This window comes from Pongo pygmaeus, chromosome Y, assembly GCF_028885625.2.
Source record: "Pongo pygmaeus isolate AG05252 chromosome Y, NHGRI_mPonPyg2-v2.0_pri, whole genome shotgun sequence".
Taxonomy (NCBI): Eukaryota; Metazoa; Chordata; class Mammalia; order Primates; family Hominidae; genus Pongo; species Pongo pygmaeus.
Genome location: NC_072397.2, coordinates 4,008,403 through 4,030,603, shown reverse-complemented (window position 1 = coordinate 4,030,603; position 22,201 = coordinate 4,008,403). Strand labels below are relative to the sequence as shown.

The 22,201-nt window shown below is 38.6% G+C and overlaps 1 protein-coding gene across 2 annotated transcripts; it reads right to left on the bottom strand.

The window, feature by feature from the left end:
* Positions 1 to 4,445: 4,445 nt before the first annotated feature.
* DDX3Y (DEAD-box helicase 3 Y-linked) lies at positions 4,446 to 20,942 on the bottom strand. 2 transcript variants are annotated; one of them, XM_054473518.1, is made up of 18 exons: positions 20,575 to 20,942; positions 20,003 to 20,049; positions 17,381 to 17,438; positions 15,580 to 15,627; positions 12,998 to 13,127; positions 12,076 to 12,231; positions 11,898 to 11,997; positions 11,102 to 11,237; positions 10,271 to 10,356; positions 9,947 to 10,045; positions 9,702 to 9,862; positions 9,161 to 9,305; positions 8,908 to 9,052; positions 8,477 to 8,658; positions 8,290 to 8,407; positions 7,863 to 8,016; positions 7,390 to 7,523; positions 4,446 to 6,893 (listed from the first exon to the last, which is right to left on the bottom strand). In XM_054473518.1, the coding sequence occupies exons 2-18, from the start codon at positions 20,045 to 20,047 to the stop codon at positions 6,814 to 6,816; spliced, it is 1,977 nt and encodes a 658-aa protein (XP_054329493.1). In that variant the 5' UTR covers positions 20,048 to 20,049; positions 20,575 to 20,942; the 3' UTR covers positions 4,446 to 6,813. The 2 variants fall into 2 exon arrangements, with proteins under 2 accessions (XP_054329493.1, XP_054329494.1); XM_054473519.1 differs by lacking the exon at positions 20,575 to 20,942 and having other exon boundaries at positions 20,003 to 20,269.
* Between the last annotated feature and the right edge of the window lie 1,259 nt (positions 20,943 to 22,201).

The window sequence follows — 22,201 nt, the reverse complement described above, 5'->3', positions numbered from 1 at the left end:
GATTCATGGGTAGACACCACATTGGTACCTATGGCCAGCACCTGCCAAGGTCACTGAGACTCAGGGATAAGAGGTGAAGAAAAGGGAGGGCACTAGCTTTCTTTCTCCATCAAACCCTGAGTTTTTGCTTCACCAAAACTGACAAAAGGAAATGAGAACTGCCTCTGTTTCCTGTCTTTCAGAATGGGCAACCAGCTCTTTTCACCAACCTCAGCTTCTACTCCTCTGCAGTGTGTCCTGCACCATTGAGACTGCTTTGACCCTCAGAATCCGGAGGAAAAATGCCTCATATTCCTTTGCACAAAGGTTTGGACAAATTATAAACTGGACTGGCCCCAAGAAGGAACCACTCACCCTTATACCATCCGACAGTTGGAACTTTTTCATAGACATGAGAACATATGGTCTGGGCCCCAGATATGCAGGCTTTCTATACCTTGCAAGGCAATCCAGAACTTTGCCAACAGTGTAGGATTGATTGCCATCTGAGGGAAGGCTGGAAGGGGCAAGCCCAGGGAATTAAAAGATCTGAGTCCCAGAAGCACTCCCAGCAGAGGAGCCAGCTCCCTCCAGCTCTGCTCCTCTGCGTCCACACCAACTTCCCTATCCAGCTTCAGCCTCTCACTTGCACCCTCCTAGAAATCCTTCCCCTAAACAAGCCCCAGTATCACTCTTGCCCCTCCAACAGATGTCCAGTGAATTTGGCCCCAGTAAAACTTAAAGCAAATTTCCAGTATTTCACCCAAATATTTGAACTCTCCTGGAAAGATGTTATGTTACTTTGGAATCAGATCCTGATGCACACTGAGAAGCAGGACGCTCTGCAAGCAGCAGACAGATTTGGGGATGAGCTTTGCATCATATATAGCGTCAGGGAAGGGAGTAAATATTATCCAACTGGAAGAAAAGCAATTATCAGTGAATGACCCTAAATAGGATTCCAGTCATGAGATGGGAGGCTGGAAGAGGAGATACTTTCCGGTGTGCATAATGGAAGGCTTACATAGGTTGAAGACCAAGCCTCTCAATTATGCTAAGCTGTCCATGACTGACCAGGGATTTGATGAAAATCCCACTGCCTTCGTGGAAAGACTGAGAGAGGCCTTGGTAAAGCACACCTCTCTCTCTCCTGATTCAATCAAGGGACAGCTAATCCTGAAGGACAAATTTATAACTCAGGCAGCCCGATATTAGGAGGAAGTTGGACAAACAGTCCCTGGGGCCAGCTAGTACATTACACGACCTCCTGAAAGTGACCACCTCAGTTTTTTACAATAGAGAAAGGGAGGCACAAGAAAGAGGCAGAAGCTTTAATGACCACCACACAAGACTACAAACACCAGCATTTCCAGGCAAGGCACACTTGTTAATTGCTAAAAATATGGCTACAATAGCTACCTCTCTTCTAAAGTTTAACTGACCGTATAGAAGATTTAATTTCTTTCACCAGGGTAAAACAGCTAAGGATACAATGTTGTTGTTAATATATTTCATTTCTTATCTCTGTAATCTTTGGCACCAAATTTTTCCTTGTATAATACATATTTAATGCATGCATACTTAACCTTATGAAGTTTTTTTTTTCTCTCACATATAGAAGTTATCAAACTCCAAACAGGCAGGCAACCAGAGCCTCAATGTGAGCCCTTAGATAGACCTCTGAGAGGAATCTGACCGTTTTCCCAAAAACAACGCCCCATCAGCAGAAAGCAGCTAAGACTGGTTGTCTCCATATTTTAATGGAGGTTACATTTACCTCTTCAGAGGAGAAAAATGATATGAGAAGAGGGCAGAAGTGCTGGGTAGAGAGGGGCAGGTCTCTGGAGAGGGCTCCACCCTCATGCCCACGGCCCTAGGTGAGGACAGGCACTCCTGTTTTCACACCCAAATGTTGCATTTTTCCAAGACCATCCTGGCCTCCCATGCCCCCCATCCTGTGCCTATAAAAACCCCAAGACCATATTGGGCACACACACAAACAGCTGGACATCAAGAGGAACACACTGGCAAAACACACAGATGGCAACAGGTCACTGACAGTGGAATGACATGGATGCTGAGGGAAATTCTGTAGACAGGGGTCAAAGGAGAGAGCCCAGGCACTGAGCAGCGTGATTCCAGGGGAGACCACCTTCTCACTCCATCCCCTTTCTGGCTCCCTGTCCATCTACTGAGAGCTACCTCCACCACTCAATAAAACCTTGCATTCATTCTCCAAGCCCACATGTGATCTGATTTTTCCGGTCCACTAGGGCAAGAATCCAGGACACAAAAAGCCCTGTCCTTGCAATAAGGCAGAGGGTCTAACTGAGCTGATTAGCACAAGCTGCCTGCAGATGGCAAAACCTAGAGAACACACTGTAACACACGCCCACTGGGCTTCAAGAGCTTCACAACGGGTCACAGCCCACACTTGCCAAGACCTGCCTGTCTGCATGCTCCCCCTGAGGTCTGGAGCTGCGGGACACTTAAGAATTGAGCCACTCTCCAGTCACACACCCTGTGAGGGGGATACAGGAACTTTTACTGTTTCAAATACGTAGTATCTCATTATAGAAATCTATTCACCCCCCCTTGCAACCATTATTAAATAACAGCATCATTGTGAATATGCTCATTTTTGTAAACAACACTGTTATTGTTTTCAAAGTTCTAGAAGAGCTCATTTTTCCTACGGAGAACTGCTCCATAGCACACATCAGTACCATTTTAAGTTCACATTTTCTTGCAGGACAGGCTTGTCTAACTTTTCTCCTGACTGCTGTAGTTTCACCCACTTCACTTGTCCAATAGGAATGAGATCATTCCAGCTATACTTCCTGCCATGGAACTCAGATCCTAATTGATCAATTATTCTCTGAATCTAAAGAACTCACACTCCTAAAAATGGGCATTAGACCACTGTGGTCTTCAAAAGACAAATACACATACTTGTGTGCAAACAACATGCACATTCAATTTCTGAGCCTGCAGTCTTGGAGAAGACAGATACAATGATTCAGTGGAAGATCACACCTAAAAATCACCTGAGCAGGAGGGAAGGAAATGGGAGACCATTTCCATTGGTAGAAAAAGTTAACTTAATTTGGTCACTATTTGGCTAGTTCACTGCAGAATTTCCACATAGTATGTGTTCTACAAATATTATTTACTAATCTTCAAACATCAATAGTAAATTAACTAAACTCTATTACCATCAACCAACCTTAACAACTTAATTGCAAATCCAATTTTACCTACATTGTATCTTTTATCTGGAGATAGCAGTACCCAAAAATCAGATCATTTACTAAGTATGCCTGTAATTGATAAGGATGAATTCTTTTTAACTGCATGAACCTCAAAAGACAGCTCGTGTCATATCATTCAATCGTCATCAGGATGATTAATACAAATTAAAATAACACACCTACTTATATGTGTATAAGGTGTGTAAGAAACCAAGTAATGTTGAGAATATAGAGCAACCACAAATAAACTGTAAGACCAAGTGCAAAATGGCATAAATACTTCTGAAAACCAGCAGTATCTACTGAAAACAGGTAAGACATGTAGGAGCATTGCCATTTACCATAATCATATTAAAACAGTTTGTTGCCACTACAAACTAGAAATTAGGTGCTATTTACACAACAGGATTCCACACAACTATCATTATGTTACAATTCTAAGTAACAACGTAATTTCATCTCACAAACGTAGCAGTGCAAACAATGAGTTAAAAAAAAACCTGTAGATCTCCTTTACACCAAGTTTATTAGACTAAAGTTTATGTGTGCTGTTAAAAGAACAGTGCTTATCCTTTGCAGTTTGAGGTTGGTTGCCAAAAGGGGACACAAAGGGACACTGAGGTTCTTGACTTCCTTAAAAAAACCTATTTCAAACGTTAACACGTTAGACCAGTTTGCCTAGTTTGCCTATCGTGTTTGTTAGGCGGCACTAACTGCTGCAATGTGTTAATGGGATTGTCAGCCACCAGAAAAAAGAAGTTGGACAAAAGGTGCTTATGCGATTCTCAACTATCATTAACCTACTCCAAGTAACTCTTGACCTTAAGTAGGTAACTACTTACAATCAAAAGGTAATTTGTTAGGCAACTGACTTTTTACTCAATTCATTTAGTTCAGCCATCTTTCACATCAAGAATGCTTAAAATAACAATCACACTCGTATTAAGTTGCTTAAACCAAAATGCAATACATGCTGCATGTATAGACCTTTTAGATTTCCATCAGTTAGAATACAAAACCTGCCTCACAACTCCAACCTTCTACCACCTTCATCATTTATTCAAATATGTAAGGCAAAGAAAGAACTACTTCTAGCCTCAGGACATATTTCACAAACAGCTTTGGTAGTTAGCCAAGAAATCAGATTTCAAATCTTCAGGTTAAGAGCACAAGTTCATCTTCAACTCAACATTAAGCTACAAGTGACGGCAGAAAGACTTTTGAACTTTTTATTTTAGTAAAATCAGAATAAACAGAGCACATGCAGTGCCAGCATCTAAAACTAATACAATAAGCAATTACTAAACTTTTACAGTGACTCAAGGTTCAATGATTACATTCAGCAATTCCATTCTTTATTTACTGAAAAATACTGCTGGCTGATAAAACTGAATGTTAAGTCACTGACAAAAATAACCACGTTTGAGACTGTAAATATGCCAGACAATCACTGAAAATCAAACAAAACAAAACACATAACAAAACTCAGAGAAACTTTGTGGATGTAGACACTTCCTATCAGTGTTCAGAAGTGTTTCACTAATATCTTAAGACAAGTATATCAAAACCTTGGCATGTTTTAGTTTCAAGTTGACAATTTTGTCTTAAATTTTGTCAGAAAATTACAGCTACATTGCCAATGCCGGGTCTGCTTAATTTGACTCAAGTTTAATAGGACTTAAACATTAAAAGCTCACACTACCCCGAAATATATTATTTCACATACGGTGACATTCAACATTCAAGTGCCAGTGTTTTTTGTACTGTCTTTTGGTCAAGTTTCTTTAAACTTTCAAAGAATCATTTTTAGGCTTACAAAAATAAATATTTGTCGAAATGTTCAATAAATATTACACAACTAGCAGCAAAAAGTATCTAAAATCTGTTGTGTGCAAATAGTTTTCTTCTCAACTACCATTCCATGGTCCCCAATAAAATTTAGGAATCTACTTCTTCACTGGCTGCATTCAACAATCTCCAAGAGACAAAATAAGATTGGAAGGTCAAGGACACCCACACAAGACATATATATATATAAAATTCTCTGAATGTGCAATAAAATAAGTACTTTGTAAAAAGTTATGGGAGAAATGTACAAGAGTCTAAACCTACACTAATTGAAATAGCACCTTAACAAATGACCTCAATACTGTCAAATGCACCTACTTAAAAGTTTTAGAACAAGGCACAATACACTTGAAAATCTATTGCACTTTAAGAAATTTTTGCCAACTTCTTATGCCACTGAAAAGATCTGTTTTTAAAGATCATTGCATCTGGCCACAAAATCAGTACAGAATTCCAAGTGGGAGGCATTTTTAGTGGTGGACAATCATCTTTGGCCAAATTTAGCACAAGAGACTATAAATACCATGGAAACCTATGCAACTAAAACACACTAAAACTGCACATATAGAACACACTCCTTGTGCAGTTTAGTACGTATTTGCAATCTGTGATTTCAAGGATTTCTGTTACTCTTAGATTTGCAAAGTCTACAAGTGTAAGCCATTTTAACATTTCAATGCAGCTTTAACAGAGCAATATGAATCTACATTAAATTAAAGCCTGCTGCATAATCCTTTCTGTTTAAACCCTTCTTGACCAAAAAACATCAACACTAGCATGCATTAAAGACCAGAATCCAACCAGGCCTGTAGTGAGGCCTGGTCACTGCCATGGTCAGCCATTCTAACATTTCAAATTTCTATAGCAGGCATTAAAAAAACTGATTAAATGAAATCTCCCCCATTTTATCAAAGCTTTAAACCTTTCTTGTGATAGTATGCCCACGTTTGCCTAGCTCAGAATAAACTCCCTAAACATTAAATGAGAAACTGCTGTACTTACTTGAATTAACCTAAAAGAGCTCTTTCAAAAATATTAATGGGTATATTGATACATTCCACCTCATCATGACTGGAATGGCTTAAAGAGTGTAAGTTTCTAAGTGTCTATCCAGGATAGAGTGAGCAAGTCAGAACTTAATTTAGTACAGGTTGGCCATATAAAAAACCTATGCTTTAATGCTTTAAGATGTTCTCCCAACCCCCAAGTCTGCAAAAACTAAACAGTCCTAATGCAGGCTACTGCCAGAAGTTTTTTTTCCTTTTTATATTTATGGATGAATTGATGATTCCTGTTAAAGTTGTATCATACCTGTGTGCCAAGGTTTGATTTTAGGCCAAGTTTAGTAAATTTATTTTGTCAAAACAATTGGTATCGTGAGCATTACTGAGCCAACAGGACATCAAAGTAGTAAGTTGTCTAAAGTCACAGTACGTTAACAAACAAATGATCCTCAGTCACAAAATTATAAATGCAGTTTGGGGTAGGACTAAAGCAGGAAGGGAAGAGTTTAATCCAAACTACAGCAATTTACGTCTTCAAACCATTTCTGAATGGGGCTGCTGTTTATTCCTTTCATTTTTCTTCTTGTGACTTTGAGCTCCCTTGAATTATCAGGAGAATCACAGCTGGTAATGCACTGCAAGTTCTTGAAGCTACACGATATAGTCTGGCTAAGTTACATGTGGTTTCCATATTAGCTTGTTTGTAAGGGTGACTTTGCTGCAAAGCAGATTCAGTTGCCCCACCAGTCAACCCCCTGGGAGTTATAATTTCCTCCATATCCATCACTATTGTAGAAGCCTCCATAGCCACCTATCAAGAAAAATGTTGAGAGAGAAATTAAGTCATCCATTAACACCTTTTTTTTCCTCAAGTACTTTAACATAAAACCAGTAAAAGAAATCTAGTGTTGCATTTTGTGTCCCTCAGAAATCAAATTTCCCCAATGAATTACATTTTGAAAAAGAGAACTTGTAAGAAAAACAAAGGGCCCAGGCCAGGCACAGTGGCTCAAGTCTCTAATCCCAGCACTTTGGGAGGCCAAGGTGTGCGGATCATGAGGTCAGGAGGTAGAGACCAGCCTGGCCAACATGGTGAAACCCCATCTCTATTAAAAATAGAAAAAAATGAGCTGGGCATGTTGCCACGCACCTGTAATCCCAGCTACTTAGGAGGCTGAGACAGGAGGGTTACTTCCAGTGAGTCGAGATCAGGCCACTGGACTCCAGCTTGAGTGACACAGTGGGACTCCATCTCAAAAAAAAAAAGAAAAACAAAATGCCTTTCCTAAAAGAAAAATTAACATTACCTCCACCAAATCCTCTGCTGTTGCCGTAACCACTTCCACCACTGCGGCTGCTGCTTCCACGACTAGCACCAAAGCCAGAACTGCTGGAACCACTACTTTGTCGATAGTCTCTGGCACCAAATCCTCCACTGAATCTATTATTGTAAGCAAAAATATGGCATGGCAGTGTTAAGTATAAAGTTCAATTAAACTGAAAATTCCTGCTTAAACTTTGCAATCCCCAATTTTTCACTTCAATTCCATTATGTTCCAATGGGAACCATCCCATTAATGTCCCAATGTGTTCTAACAGTGTTTCTACAGGACTCACAGCGGTGAGGAACTGACACAACCTTGTCACCCTCTCTAATAGTCATCCCTTGCCCAAAATGTTTATGTATTATTGTTGAAAATAACTGTTTAACACTTTTAAATTAACTCTGAACGCTTCTTGCCCCTAGTAATAACAAGAGTGAAGGCTCAAAAGTGTGTACCTTTTAGATCGTCCACGACTGCCACCCTTGTAGTGGTGTTCATAAGCCATATTTTCCAACCAAGAAGGCACTTCTTGTTTAGCTTCTACAAGAAGATCCAACAAATCCTTTGTAATATTCATATTTTTTTCATTAAAGAATGAGGTGGCAAGGCCTAAAGTGTTCAAAAAAAGTACATTCAGTTTCCATAAAGTAGCGGAGTATTCTTATATTCCTATATAAAATATAGTAAGTAGGAAACTAAAATATGACATTGTAATTTGTAATATAACCAAACCAAAGAGACTGGAAGAAAAACTTTTACTTGTTTGATTAATCTGATATGAAATTTTACCTCAAAAATAAACGTTCTATTTTTAAGATTCTGTGTCAAATCTTGGCTGTATGCATCACAATAAAAAAATGAACTGTCTAACAAACCCCTTACCCAGGTTTCCTACACGTCCTGTACGGCCAATACGATGCACATATTCTTCAATATCACTTGGCAAATCAAAATTGATAACGTGTCTCACATTTGAAATGTCTAGTCCTCGTGCTGCCACCTGAAAAATAACTTCTATTAAAAAAAAAGCACTATCCACACGATTAACTAAAAAATAAAATATACATACAGCTGTAGCCACTAGAATTGGGCTTTTTCCCGAGCGAAACTGGTGAAGGGCCTCCTCTCGATCTCTCTGTGACCGGTCTCCATGAATACTAGTACAAGCATATCCTTCATGGTATAAGAAATCCTCCAGGGAATCTGCTCCCTTTTTGGTCTCCACAAACACTAAAGTCAGTGAATCCCTCCCTGAAACATTATAAGGCTTTGTTTACTCACAGTGAATTAGCATCACTACTTAATCTGAATTATTAACTGGCTTAATTCTAGTCCTTGTGCTAAAATACATCTTGGAAGCATGCAAACAGAGCCAATTAATGTAAGCATTGTTTTAGCCATGTTTAGAAAGAGGATAAAAGACAGGGGGAAAGGCCAGAAGAGAGGTAAAGAGATTATTATCTTTACATGTAACTGACACTATTCTTATTCACAATTTACCTGTTGCACCTAAAAGGTCCAGCAGAAATGACCGTTTATCTAAGTCTTCCACCCAAACTACTTTCTGTGTGATGTTCTCAGAGGTAGAGCCTACTCTACCTACAGCCAAAAAGATATATTCATCCAGAAAGTCACGAGCAAGCATCTGAAACAGTGAGAAAAATACTCAATTACCTATTTTAATACATAAATTATCTGAAGATAATGAATAAACGCAAATGTTCTGAATACAAGTTCAAACGTCAAACAGTACCTGTATTTCCTTAGGAAAAGTAGCACTAAACATCATGGTGTGACGAACGCCCTTTGGTGGCATAGTATCTTGTTCAACTATACGACGTATCTGAGGTTCAAATCCCATATCCAGCATCCTATCAGCTTCATCCAACACTAAGTACCTATTATGAAAACCCTCAGTTGATATTGGATTATTAGATCTGAGAAACTAATTACTATATATAGTCGTGTAATTAATTACACTAACATAGTTACTGAAATAGTAACTATTGCAGTATCACAATTTGACACATATTCAACAAATGCATACACACACACACAAAAAATCATGCGATAAAATGCTCAAGGTGACAACCAAATTACCCATGTTCATTGTTAAAATGCTCAGAGCCTCAATTAAAATTTCATTTACTCTTTAACAAAAACGTTAACTGCAATTTTCAAAACTATGAAGAAAATTAAATTACTAAAGTTAAAGCAGTACTAGTAAAATACAGCAAAAGTAATCAACTTTTAACACAAAAACAGATGCATCCCATATATGAAAACTGACATACTTGCAGAAGTCTAATCCAATCTTTCCTCTTTCCATCATATCCACTAGACGTCCTGGAGTGGCTACTAACAAGTGGCATCCACGTTCTAAGTCCCGAATCTGCTGACCAATATCAGCACCACCATAAACTACACAAGGACGAACTCTAGACCGGTAGGAAAACTTTAAGCAAAGAACATGTCAGTGGCTATGAAAACATCATTTGATAAATGAGAAAAGCAATAATCACTAAAATGAGTATTTTACTTTTCTGGCTTCCTCATAGATCTGTACAGCCAATTCTCTTGTTGGGGCTAAAACCAAGGATATTGGATATTGTTTGCGGCGCCCATACCTTCCATTTTCCTAAAAAATAAATACAATTTTAAATTTATAACCCAAAACTTATTTTTAAAAATTCATCACTTTCTCTTTATGATTTGCAGATTACATCTACAAACTTATTTTCAGTGGGTGAATAGGGTAAAAAAAAATGAAAATAAAGTATATACGGCTTCAGTTAGAAAAGTCAACGGGGCTTTACAAGGCTTTTTAAAACAAAAATGTCTTATTTTGTAACAAAACCTTTACCTTCACAGCCTTCAAAGCTTCTCCTGGACCATCTGTATATATCTGACTCAGTATGGGTAAAAGAAATGCTGCAGTTTTCCCAGATCCTGAAAACAAAACACTGCCTTATCATTTCTGAATATTAACAGATGACAAAGTGTTCTAAATGCCCTTGAATATTAAGAAAATTTTTCTTACTTTATTTCCAATTTTCTAGGAAGTTATAGTAAATTTATATGGCAAACCTAAGAACATAAAATGTCTACTGTACTTTATTTTTACACAATGCATTTCAATTTGTACAAAACACAACCATTTTTCTGAAAAGTGGCATCAACTTTTAGTTCAACATTTCTTTGTAATCACTATATACTGTTGGAAGGTAAAGCAGGGGTCAGTAAACTTTCTGTGAAGAGCTACATGGCTCTTGCAAGCCAGTCTCTCTGCCACATCTCTGGCTAACCTCTACAGCTACAGACGTAACAAATGGATATGGCTATATTTCAATACAGCTATTCAAAAATAACAAGAGCTACTGAAAAATAAACAAGAGCTAGGTTTGACCTAAAGGCTGCAGTTTGCTAGCTTCTATTTTGCAGGAGTTAACTGCAAAATACACAGTTCTATTTCTTAAAGAAGATTTTGCCATAAGCTTCCTCAAGATGTCCAGATAAAAACACTAGTTTCATCCCAAGGATCCAAAGGTATACACAAAAAGACACATCCTCAGCTAATGTTTACCTACCTCAAATGCTAAACATAGGATTCGGAACATCCCTTCAGAACATACTACTTTTAAAGTAAGTCTGATCAGGTATTCTTAACTTTTCACTTCGTATCAAGTAAGCTTACCTGTTTGGGCACAAGCCATTAAGTCTCTTTTTCCCTTAATAATAGGAATGGCATGTTTTTGCACTGGAGTAGGACGAGTATAGCGAGTAAGTTCAATGTTCCCCATGATAATTTCTCCCATGTCAATATCGCTAAACTGCCGAGAAATTTAACCAGGTTAATCAAATACAAGTAAATACAGAAGTAAACACAGCAGATACAAAATGCTGTATGTATCTGTAGCAATTTCTGTTTTATACTAACATATTAATGGAAGTAACCAACTAAACTGTCTGATTTGGTTTACAGATGCTATGATTTCAGTAAAAGATTCGTGGCATTTTTTAAGAAAATGCCTGGGTTTAATCTACATTGAAAAAAGTTTTTGGAGGCCAGGTATGGTGGCTGATGCCTGTAGTCCCAGCACTCTGGGAGGCTAAGGTGTGAAGAAGATCACTTGAGATCAGGAATTTGAGACCAGCCTAGCCAACATGGCGAAACCCTGTCTCTACTAAAAGTACAAAAATCAGCTGGGTGTGGTGGTGTGCGCCTGTAGTCCCAGTTACTTAAGACACTGAGGTGGGAGAATGGCCTGAACCCAGAGAGGAGAATGCAGTGAGCTCAGATCATGCCACTGCACTCCAGCCCGCGTGACAGAACAAGACTCTGTCTCAAAAAAAAAAAAAAAAAAAAAATTGGATGCTTCAAATGTTTGATGAATTTTTAATTCCACAATTATTCTTAATAATGACATTAATTTTTTTTATAATCCAATGGGTTTGCATTAATAACTTTAAGAGTCAAACAAAAAACTTACATTCTCAATATGTGGAGGACAGTTACTGCCGGTTGCCTCTACTGGTATATCATCGTATTTCTCAAAGTTAATCCCAGTGTTTCCTCCAGAAAACAGTTCTCTGAAATCAAAGAATTATTACATATGTTATACTAAGCAATAAATTTCATAACAATTAACATACACTTCAAAAACTTACTGCTCCAAGCGTTCGCTTGGTGGAAGTGGTTTTGACCAGTCATCTTCATCTGACTTGTCACACCAACGACTATGTCCACTCCGTTCAAATCTGCCAAAGCCAGGTCTGTCACGATTGCCAATACCATCATAGTCACTCCGTCCACGATCATCAAATCTGAATGACACAAGCAATCAAAAGTACATGATTTAGCCCATGTTAGATTACCATCGCTCTAGAAACGTATTCGGGTATCAGTTGAATTACTGAACACAACCACCTGTCAAAGATACTGGCAATTCAATATTCGTTTCTCATGTGAAGTAAGGCCCTCTAATTAACCAGTACTTAGAATGTAATTTACATCTTCATTTTTAAGAAAATTATAAAAATTTGTATAAAATCACACAGCTTAGACCTCACATGCTAAGAATTAGGTTTTCAAATACTTATACTAGTTACATACTTTATATCTTCATTTAAAATAGTATCATCTAAATATATTTACTAGTAGGAAAGCAGGAATAACACTTGAATTTCTCCTTTATATGAAAGTAGACATGTGACAAGATAATATTTTAAGAGTTTTATTCCTATTTGTGAAAAACAGAAGACAGGATTAAATACAGCTATTAGGTTTTTAAGATCAACTTATAACACACATCAAAAATGAAGTGTTTAAAGCTGTCACAGACATGCTGTAAGTATCATTTAAGTCGAAACAGATTTCACTGTGTCAAATACCATATTCATCTAATTTAATACATTAATTTTCGTAAAGATCTCTTACTGCTAACACAACAATGAGTAAACCAACATTCTGCTTTAAATCCATGAGTAATCTGTTAAAAACATGCTTGACCATTGAAAGTATGAAGAATGAGAACTTACCAAATTAAGATTCCTAAATTGCTACTGTATACACATACAAGCTGAGATTTACCTTCCCCTTGATCCACTTCCACGTTCACTGAAATAACCAGACTTTCCTCTAGAATCTCGAGACCCGAAACTGCTATATGCATCCTTATCTTTGCTGCAACTCCAACCTGAACTGTCTTTATCATGGAATCCTTCAACAAAAAAGCAAAAATCAGAAGGTGACAAGACTTTTACATAATCTGCATCTTTCCATATATGAAGTACTTCACATGTAGTCTTCCTTTATCTTTTCATGGGACCAAAAGTCAACAAGTCCCATAAGCAGAATTTTTAAAAGCTTTAATGTTTTCTTCCACCAGAGATTATTATATGAAGCAAAGTAATCTCATGACCTGAGAACAAGGTAGCTTGCATGTAACATAGCTATGCTATTAATACTATACTATCGTAACAATTTTTTTCGTTCATTTTATAAGTGTAAATGTTACATATCCAAAATATAAACCTACTCCTATTAAATTATTTAAGATGAGTCTTTTTTTTAAGCTATGACTGACTAAGAGGGATTCCAAGTTCCCAATTTTTAAGCTGAACTTGTAGCTAATGCAAGTCCACTATGTTAGTTTCTTAGTTATGTCCCATCCTTGACAAATCCTGAATAATACAAATGGTGTTAAACCTAAACATTTAACATATGCTATATATAATACACATTTTGGGAAGGCCCAGCTAAGTAAAAGATTACCTCAGGGACTGTGGGTTACCCTAGAGAAAAGCTTGAACTAAGAAAAGCTTGACATAATCAGAAGAAATATGTCAGATGGATTAAGACAGAGATGGCTCACACCTGTAATCCCAGCACTTTGGGAGGCGGAGGCAGGCGGATCACAAGGTCATGAGATCAAAACCATCCTGGCTAACACGGTGAAACCCCATCACTACTAAAAATACAAAAAAATTAGCCAGGCGTTGGGGTGGGCACCTATAGTCCCAGCTACTCAGGAGGCTGAGGCAGGAGAATGGCGTGAACCCAGGAGGTGGAGCTTGCAGTGAGCTGAGATCGCACCACTGTACTCCAGACTGGACAACACAGCAAGACTCCGTCTCAAAAAAAAAAGCTCCACTCTATGCACTTTATGACCAAAAAACTACTCATTCATAGCAGTATGTAGCAACTCTATGTAGCAAGCATCATGGTAAACAAGGACTCATTCAATGAAGAACCTGGAGAAGGCAACTTGCTACCTATCAACAACAGTATAAACAGGACTAGTTAGTTGAGCATCTTAATGCATTTTTTAAAATCTAGCTTTATCTAGTAACACCAAAAAGAAACACATCAACTAAATGAAAGTAGTCAATACAAAACAAGGAATTTCCATGTTGTCTACTTTGCTCTACCAGACCTCTAAGACAGTCTCAAATTCTAAAAGTACAAAAGTAACTATGTAATCTTAATATGCTCCGTAAGAATAAGGTATACTTGTGTTAAAAAAAAAAAAAAAAACCCTCACTGTTGCCTACTTTCCAGGTCTACAAACTGATAAAAAAAAATGACAAGAGTAAACTCACTCCACAACCACACACTTACCTAAATTCAAACATTCCAATGAATGTTTAAAGTTACAAGTTAATAAAGTTATTTTCCCCTGCTTTTAAATCTCCAATATCAGACAAATGAATAATTGTACTTCCTAAGTCTAGATCTATTGTACTAAATCAATTGTACTTCCCAGATTTAGGAAGTTAGATGTTTAAGGTCTCTTCCATCCCCTCAACTACTAAAACATTGCCAACTCTCCTTAAGGCACTTAATAAACCTTTGATGCAATTCCAGCCAGATGCAATACTAAGAATACCTGTGATAAAAGAAATTCTCCAGTTATTCTGAAAAAGAATACAATCATTAGCTAAGTGGTTTTCTGATAAACATACTTAGCCTTATACAAAGGCTACAGACTAAACATAGAAATACAAACCCACTCCACACCTCTTTATCATTACCTTCTTTCCTTTTGGTTTTAAATACTTTTCCTGACCTTTCCTTCTCCTAGAATTTTTTTGATGTATATGCAGCACTCAAAACATCACCCCAATTAAACTTTTCTAAATTACAAATTTAATAGTAAACCATCCTAAGTGTTTTAATGCATTTCATACAACACCTTTCAAATGAAGCTGTTTTAAGCCAAAACCAGACAGTCTCACCAGCTTAATGGATGTGGCCAAAAGTGGTAGTCTTAACAACTGTTAACTAATCTGAAAAAAAAAAAACCCATTTTTGCTGTGCTAACTTTTCGAGACAGCAGCAAGCAGGACTTTATTACTACACTGTTTCTTTTACATAAGGCATTTCCACAAATACACTGGTTTCAAATTTCAAACATAAATGTTTACAAACAGGTAAAGCACTATATAAAACCCAGATTCTTTGGGCTCAGTTTGCCAAAGGAAACAACAACTATCCATCATTCAACATTATACGAACTTTTCCAAAAACAGAAAGTGCTAGTTCTTAAAGACAGTCCAAAAGAGGCACAGGAGGGGACGAAAAACGTTTACAGACTTCCTAAAGTTACTTTTTTCCCTCGGCTTTGATTAGATGCTAAAGATTAGGTCTACAAAGTTGCCTTAAAGACGTACCTTTAGATGCTTCTCTGTTCCTTAAGTGAGGAGGTATATAGCGCCCTTCTAAAAGAGAAAAGGTAAAATTAGAAGCCTATAACTTCACCAAGATACTGCCTTTTTAGAAAATGTCTTAAAAAATAGGTCCTGGAAAACAAACTTTTAAAACCTGTATTTTATACAATAAACTACTTTGCAAAACGAGCGGACAAAATGCTTACTCTAAAATACATTGCAAACCACAAATATTTCAGTAGCTAGTAGTGGTTATCTAACAATTATGTTTTAAAAGGATCTATTCCCAATAACTGCTTCATGAATCAACACTGACCATTAAACATGGTAATTACCCCAGTATAAAAGCCTACTAGGAAAAAAAAAGACTCTATGTGCTATACTAAATTAACTACCCAGTAAGAGGCTTTTAAAAAATCTGTATTGGGCTGGTCACAGTGGCTCACGCCTGTAATCCCAGCACTTTGGGAGGCCAAGGTGGGCAGATCAAGAGGTCAGGAGATCGAGACCATCCTGGCTAACAAGGTGAAACCCTGTCTCTACTGAAAAAAAAATACAGAAAATTAGCTGGGCATGGTCGCGGACACCTGTAGTCCCAGCTACTCAGGAGGCTGAGGCAGGAGAATGGCATGAATTTGGGAGGGGGAGCTTGGGGTGAGCCAAGATCGCACCACTGCACTCCAGCCTGGGTGACAGAGCAAGACTCTGTCTCAAAAAAAAAAAATCTGTACTGGTAGATTAAATACCATAAAAACATGAAAAGTTGGAAAGTGAAAATGATCTGGAAAACAAATCAAGTGTTTAAAGTTAAATCAACAGCCCAGTCTATGATTAAGAAGTAAAATAACTTATGAAGTAGACAGTAATTAACTGACTACTTGATTTTGTTACTCAAAAATCCAAATTTGAACTAAATCTACTTTTGGATTTAACTAAATATCCAAAAATGTCTCTACCAGTTAAATCTCTATAACGTTAATATAATGACAAAGTTTGAAATAAATTTATAAAACTTAAAGTGTTTTGTTTTGTTTTGTTTTCAGAGCGTACCAACTGCTTTCCTTGTTGAACAACAGTTAAGACACCTGGACTCAAACCAGGGACACTACCCAAATAACCACCAACCTTACCCTCCTATCCAAATACTAACCTCACCCAATCTTACAAAAACAAACAAGACCAAGTGTTTCAAAAGAATGTCTTTATAACTAATTTCCTTTCACAGGAATATAGCTAACCCATCACCTTAAAATCAGATGAGCTTGGTTTTATCACTGAATGTTAGGTTCTTCATGGGCAACAGCAGTAGGTGTAGCACATAAACGCACAGTTTAAAGTTCTTTCATTAGGTTTAACACAATGCAGGTCAATTCACAGGATGGGCTTATATTCCATGCTGGGCCAGAAATGAATGGCAATGCTTTTCTAAAAATAATGTGTATTACATTAAGGTTCTTGATTTTGTTTTGTTTTTTGAGTCAAGGTCTCTGTCGCCCATGCTGGAGTGCAGTGGCCTGATAGCTCACTGAAGCTTCCAGCCTCCCAGGCTCAAGCAAATTCTCCCATCTCAGCCGCATGAGTAGCTGGGACTACAAGCAGGTACCACAGCGCCAGGATAATTTTTTGTATTTTCAGTAGACATACGTAAACAGTGTATTTTATTACCCAGACATACCAAAATATCTCTTATTTTTATATAGTCAAATTGAAAAGAAAAAAATGTAAATTTAAAATTAACAAGTCCAGTAAGATATTAACATTAAGCTCTAATAAACACTTCATTTTTAAAAAAAGTTTTACTTACTGCTCGCTGTACTTGCTCCTCCACTCTGTTTTTCAGAGTTCAGGTCCAGGTTAGCAAGCTAAAAGAGATATCGATAGTTCACATGTTGATACACAAGAACAGATAACATCACAAAAGACAAATGAGACCTAGATTCCAATCTTATCCTGTACCACAAACTTAGCTGCCATGTCGGCCTGGCATTACCTGCTAAGGTTTTAAAGATGCCCAGGTCTACCAACCATGACAAATGCAAATGGCATCAGCTGAATACCAGCAGTTTCACAGTAATGAGTTCGAATTCATTAATTCAAAACAAAATTTCCTTCACAATTATCCATAGTGAAAACTTTCCTAACTAAAAACATTTACCATCAATTTCTCAGTAACTTCAACATCCAATTTAGCTAGTCATGATAGTGAAATGTTCCCAATGACAGTGGTTTTCTTGATATTCTAACCCTAAAAATAAATGGACATTAGAAGCATTTGAAGATTCCTTAATTTCTCTTTGCCCTGAAGACGGTACAACTATTTTTAATGCAGATAAATTCCTAAACATCAAAAGCTAAAATAAAAACCAACTTCACTACGTTTTGAGTACTATACGGCTTTACACAGCTGTCATTTAATGTTTGATACTTTATGAAGATGGTAGCACTTATCTCTCCCATACTAAACATCAAATTCGGAGGTCTTTGGTTACAAAGTTAATAAGCAACACATCTCGTGTTTAATGCTTCTAAAATGACATATCCAATCTCAATTCCTGCCTCCTTATACTGATGGATTTTAAAAAAAGAAAAAAGGTTATTTCGCTCTAAGGACTTTCAGCATAATACCCTACCGAGAACTACTCTTAAGCGGTGACGGAAAAAAAAAAAAAGTTACGTCAAAACAGATTTTTTTCAAAAAACACGTTAAAACCAATGCCAAGAGCAACTTCGTCACCTTTTTGCACAACCTTCCTATGCCGTAGCATGCTTACATATATATTAAAAGTTCAAGCTACTATCACATTACATGAATCATTAAGATACTACTGTACTTAAAAATTTTGCCATTTGAATTTGTTTACTACTTAATTCTAGTGAACTAGAGAGCACGGTTTATCAAGAGTTAAACGGATGCCAATTACATAGAAAACATAAATTCGTATTGCCCAGGCTCTTCATTTTCTACTTCTGTGGTCTATTTAATATTTCACACATCAAGTCTCAGTAAATTGCAGGCGTTAATACGCCGTCAGTGGAAAAATAACCTTCAAAGGCAGACCATTAAATCCCTCAAACGACACCTAACAACAAAATTTAAAATTACTTAGCATCACTAAGCTTTAATCACAACTAAGAAGTTCGGATGGTATCCTTTTTTGGTTAAAAAAAACAAGTATGCTCTTTATTTATTCTCTCCCCTAGACTTGGGAGGCAGAAATGCAGGGATGGATAAGCTTGCAAACGACTGGAGTGCCAAATGCAAAAGCGCGGTGGGTTCCTGACACAGAAAAAGAGTCTGATCTAACACGTTGACCACATATCTTCTCCCTCATCGCCCAGACTTTCAAAGTAAAGGATCTCTCCTTAATGGAAAGAGTTAAACCCATATCAACATTCCTTCAACGGTAATAAGAAAGTAAACCACAAGTAACCTGTCCCGCTAATCAACATTCGAGGTTAATTTTCTAGCGGACGACTTCTGCATGTATCGCTTAACGTAAATGTACAATACTACACCAAAACCGCACAGGTCTCGGCTAGGCGGCTGTCCAGTGACTGAATTAACAAAGGAGTGTAGCGCAATGCGGGATCCCTAAGCTTCCAGGTGTCTTTCCGCGGGCGTCCAATTTCCATTATTTCTATAGGGTCAAGAGAAACACACGGCAGCCATCCTTCCCTACCCTCCCCACCATCCCTTTCCGGTCCTTCTGCGTCACAAAACTTTCCATACCGGAAGCCCAGTTTCGGCACGCTCAGCACCCGGGCAACGGTTGCTCCGTGACCACGGGACCCCGCCAAAAACAAGATACAGGATACTTGTCTCGCTATGCTTTATAGTCACCCGTCTTCAAGAATTCCACAGGCCTGGCCCCTCTGCTCAAGGAACACAGCGCTGCCCACTCACACAATAGTATACAAAGACTGTCGCCATTTGCCCGAGCAAAGACCATACTCTTTCTTCTCGCTACACACACTGGGTGGCCTGAATACACTTTCTTCTTAACAATGACACTACTGCAAATACGTCAGAGGTGCCTAGTGAGGACCTTATCCCTGGACATTAAAATGGTCCCCTTTTGCGAACCGCCTCCCTCCCCGCCCCTTCTCACTAACGGGTCCGTGGTCGCACATGCGCGTCTCCACGCGCTCAGGCAAACACAAAAGCCGCCATTGCGTGAGGCCCGGTACTACACCAGAATACCAGCGTAACCACTACTGTTAAGGTTACTGCCATCGTCCGGTCTCTTCCGTACGTGGTCTTGTCATGGTCTCATGCAGTTTCTTTCCCCATTTCCGTAGCGTCTCAGTCACATAACACACGAACCCACAAGAAGTGAAACTGAAAAACTAATTAGCAGTGCGCCACAAACCGTTAGGCCAAGTAAAGGGTCCCGTAGAAAGCCTCGGGAGGCTTACTTTGACTCACCTGCTGGTCCAGTTCAGGGTCATTTTTCACCACCACATGACTCATCCCTGAAGAGAAGCGAAAAATACGGGAGCCGAACGTAGGTGTGAGACCGAATAACGGAGCTCTCACACAGGCCCTACACCTCTTAAGTACACTGGTTAGCCTACGCGGTAATATGGCCCCTCCCGCAGCTATACTACGTCAGCACGCACGACGTGCGTCCTCGTTGGCTCCACCCCTCCACCACCACCACCACCCAATCCCTTTATCGCTACCGTTACTTCTGCCTAAATCGCGTTCGTTTAGTCATAAGATCGCGGGATTACGTAGTCCCAATGCCTCTCAAAATTCGCGAAATCTTTGCTATCCCCGCCCTCTCCCAGTGTCTTCGAATTCGAGGGATTTAGCAAGGTGTCTTTCGCCTTTTTCGCCTTGAGGATATCTTAAAGTGACAATCTACCGCTAACTCCCGCTCCCTCCTCCTTACCCACCCTCAACTTCCCTTCTTCCTTAAGCACTCTCTCTTCCCATTTACTTCCGAGAATAAGAAGTTTTGTAAAATTTTTCCGTTCCAACTAGCCGTCGCCTACCTTTGACAAGCTTCAGGAAAGTGGGAACTAGTCAAAAAACGCTCTGAAGCCAAGACAGATCAGGGTTACGGGATCCCAGGTGTTAGGCGCAGTGACCATTTTACGTGAGCGATCCACGGTGGTTTGAATACAATCCTCGGGTTAGGGAGGTGAAAGAACAGGTCCACAGAAGGTCCCTCTGCAGGATGGACCTGACTGCACCTGAGGAAAGTTGAGTGGATTCCGCAGCACGTGTGACCAGCCAGAGGCTCGACGGGCTTGACTGGGTTAGGCTGCTGGGGTTCACCCAGGAACCCAAGACCCCTCTAGTTTTTCTAGCGGTGCTCCTGCGCTTTATGAGCAAACGGCTTTAGCATCACAGGGTGAGCAAACAATGGAACAATTACATACTGAATGACGTTGATGATAACACACCTACCGGGGGACCTAGGCCCTTAACGCACCCTGGCATAGGTCCCTTGTTTTGACGAAACAATGAAACAATTATATACTGAATGACCCTGGTGATAACACACCTACCCGGGGACCTAGGCCCTGAACACATACTGGCATAGGTCTCTTGTTTTTCCGGGCGCCCTGCAACCTAGGTTAACCAATGCTATATACTATGTCCCCAAAGCCAGCCTAGCCATGGGATTATGAAAGACTCTTTTGGTTGCCCAAAAGAATTAGGGTTGAGGGGGATCGGCCTGCTGAAGGAACTACTACACCAAAGTTGTCCTACGTTCGTAACAACTTACAGGCGGCTGCAGTGGGTAGGAAATAGTCTTTTGCCCTAGAAGGAGTTACCTTTTTTGGCCAAATTCTCAGTCCTCTCTCTAGTCCAGATTCAGCAGACAGATAGAAAAAAAAAAGCGTAGTACTAGATCCCTGGCTTTAACTAACAGCCATATACGTGGTTTTACAAACACTTCTTCCCTCTGAACTCTCAGCGAAACCAGATTAAATATCCAGATTTTACACCGTCCTTCAAAGGGTTTCCTAGTGCTAAAATTCAAATACTTCCATACTCAACACATTATCACAAATATTTCTGCTTTTCCGAATTTAAAATTAAAACATTCAAAGTGATTGGAACTTACACATTCTATTCAGTGTTCCCAGAGTGAAGTTGCTTTACTGCTTTGGCAAGTTGAAGTTGTCAGCTAGATTTCCTTTTTTATAACATATTTTCTGTCGACACCTTTACCATTCTCAAGTTAAATTCATACATGATATATAAAATAAATTTACTGGCCTTCTCCATTTTTGACCTTCCTTTCCTCTCTCCTTGCCTCCCAAAGAAATAAACTCAAATGATGCACAATGACACCCCTCTGGCCCCTAACAAACCTAATTATTATATAATTAAAAGAATATTTATAATAAAATATGTATTTTGCCATGTAAATGACCGCCACTGCTACACTGACAAATATACAAGTGGTTGCCTAATTTAGCTGCAAATACAAACAGAATGTATTCACAACTCACTGTATTATGAACATAGTTGCAAATGGTAATATTTCTAAAATGGTAAAAACAATATAAATTTATACCGTCGTTGCCTTCTTGGGGGAAAAAAAACAACAATCCCTGTATGTTTAAAGTATTCAACAATCCTTTTGGTTGGTTTGTTTGTTTGTTT

Excerpts from the sequence above, each read along its gene's own strand:
- DDX3Y (XM_054473518.1), bottom strand. The coding sequence starts at position 20,047 with ATGAGTCATGTGGTGGTGAAAAATGACCCTGAACTGGACCAGCAG. Across the intron at positions 11,998-12,075 it reads CCAAGCGAACGCTTGGAGCA|AGAACTGTTTTCTGGAGGAA; the intron begins GTAAGTTTTTGA and ends CTTTGATTTCAG. Across the intron at positions 9,053-9,160 it reads CTTTTCCTAAGGAAATACAG|ATGCTTGCTCGTGACTTTCT; the intron begins GTACTGTTTGAC and ends TCACTGTTTCAG.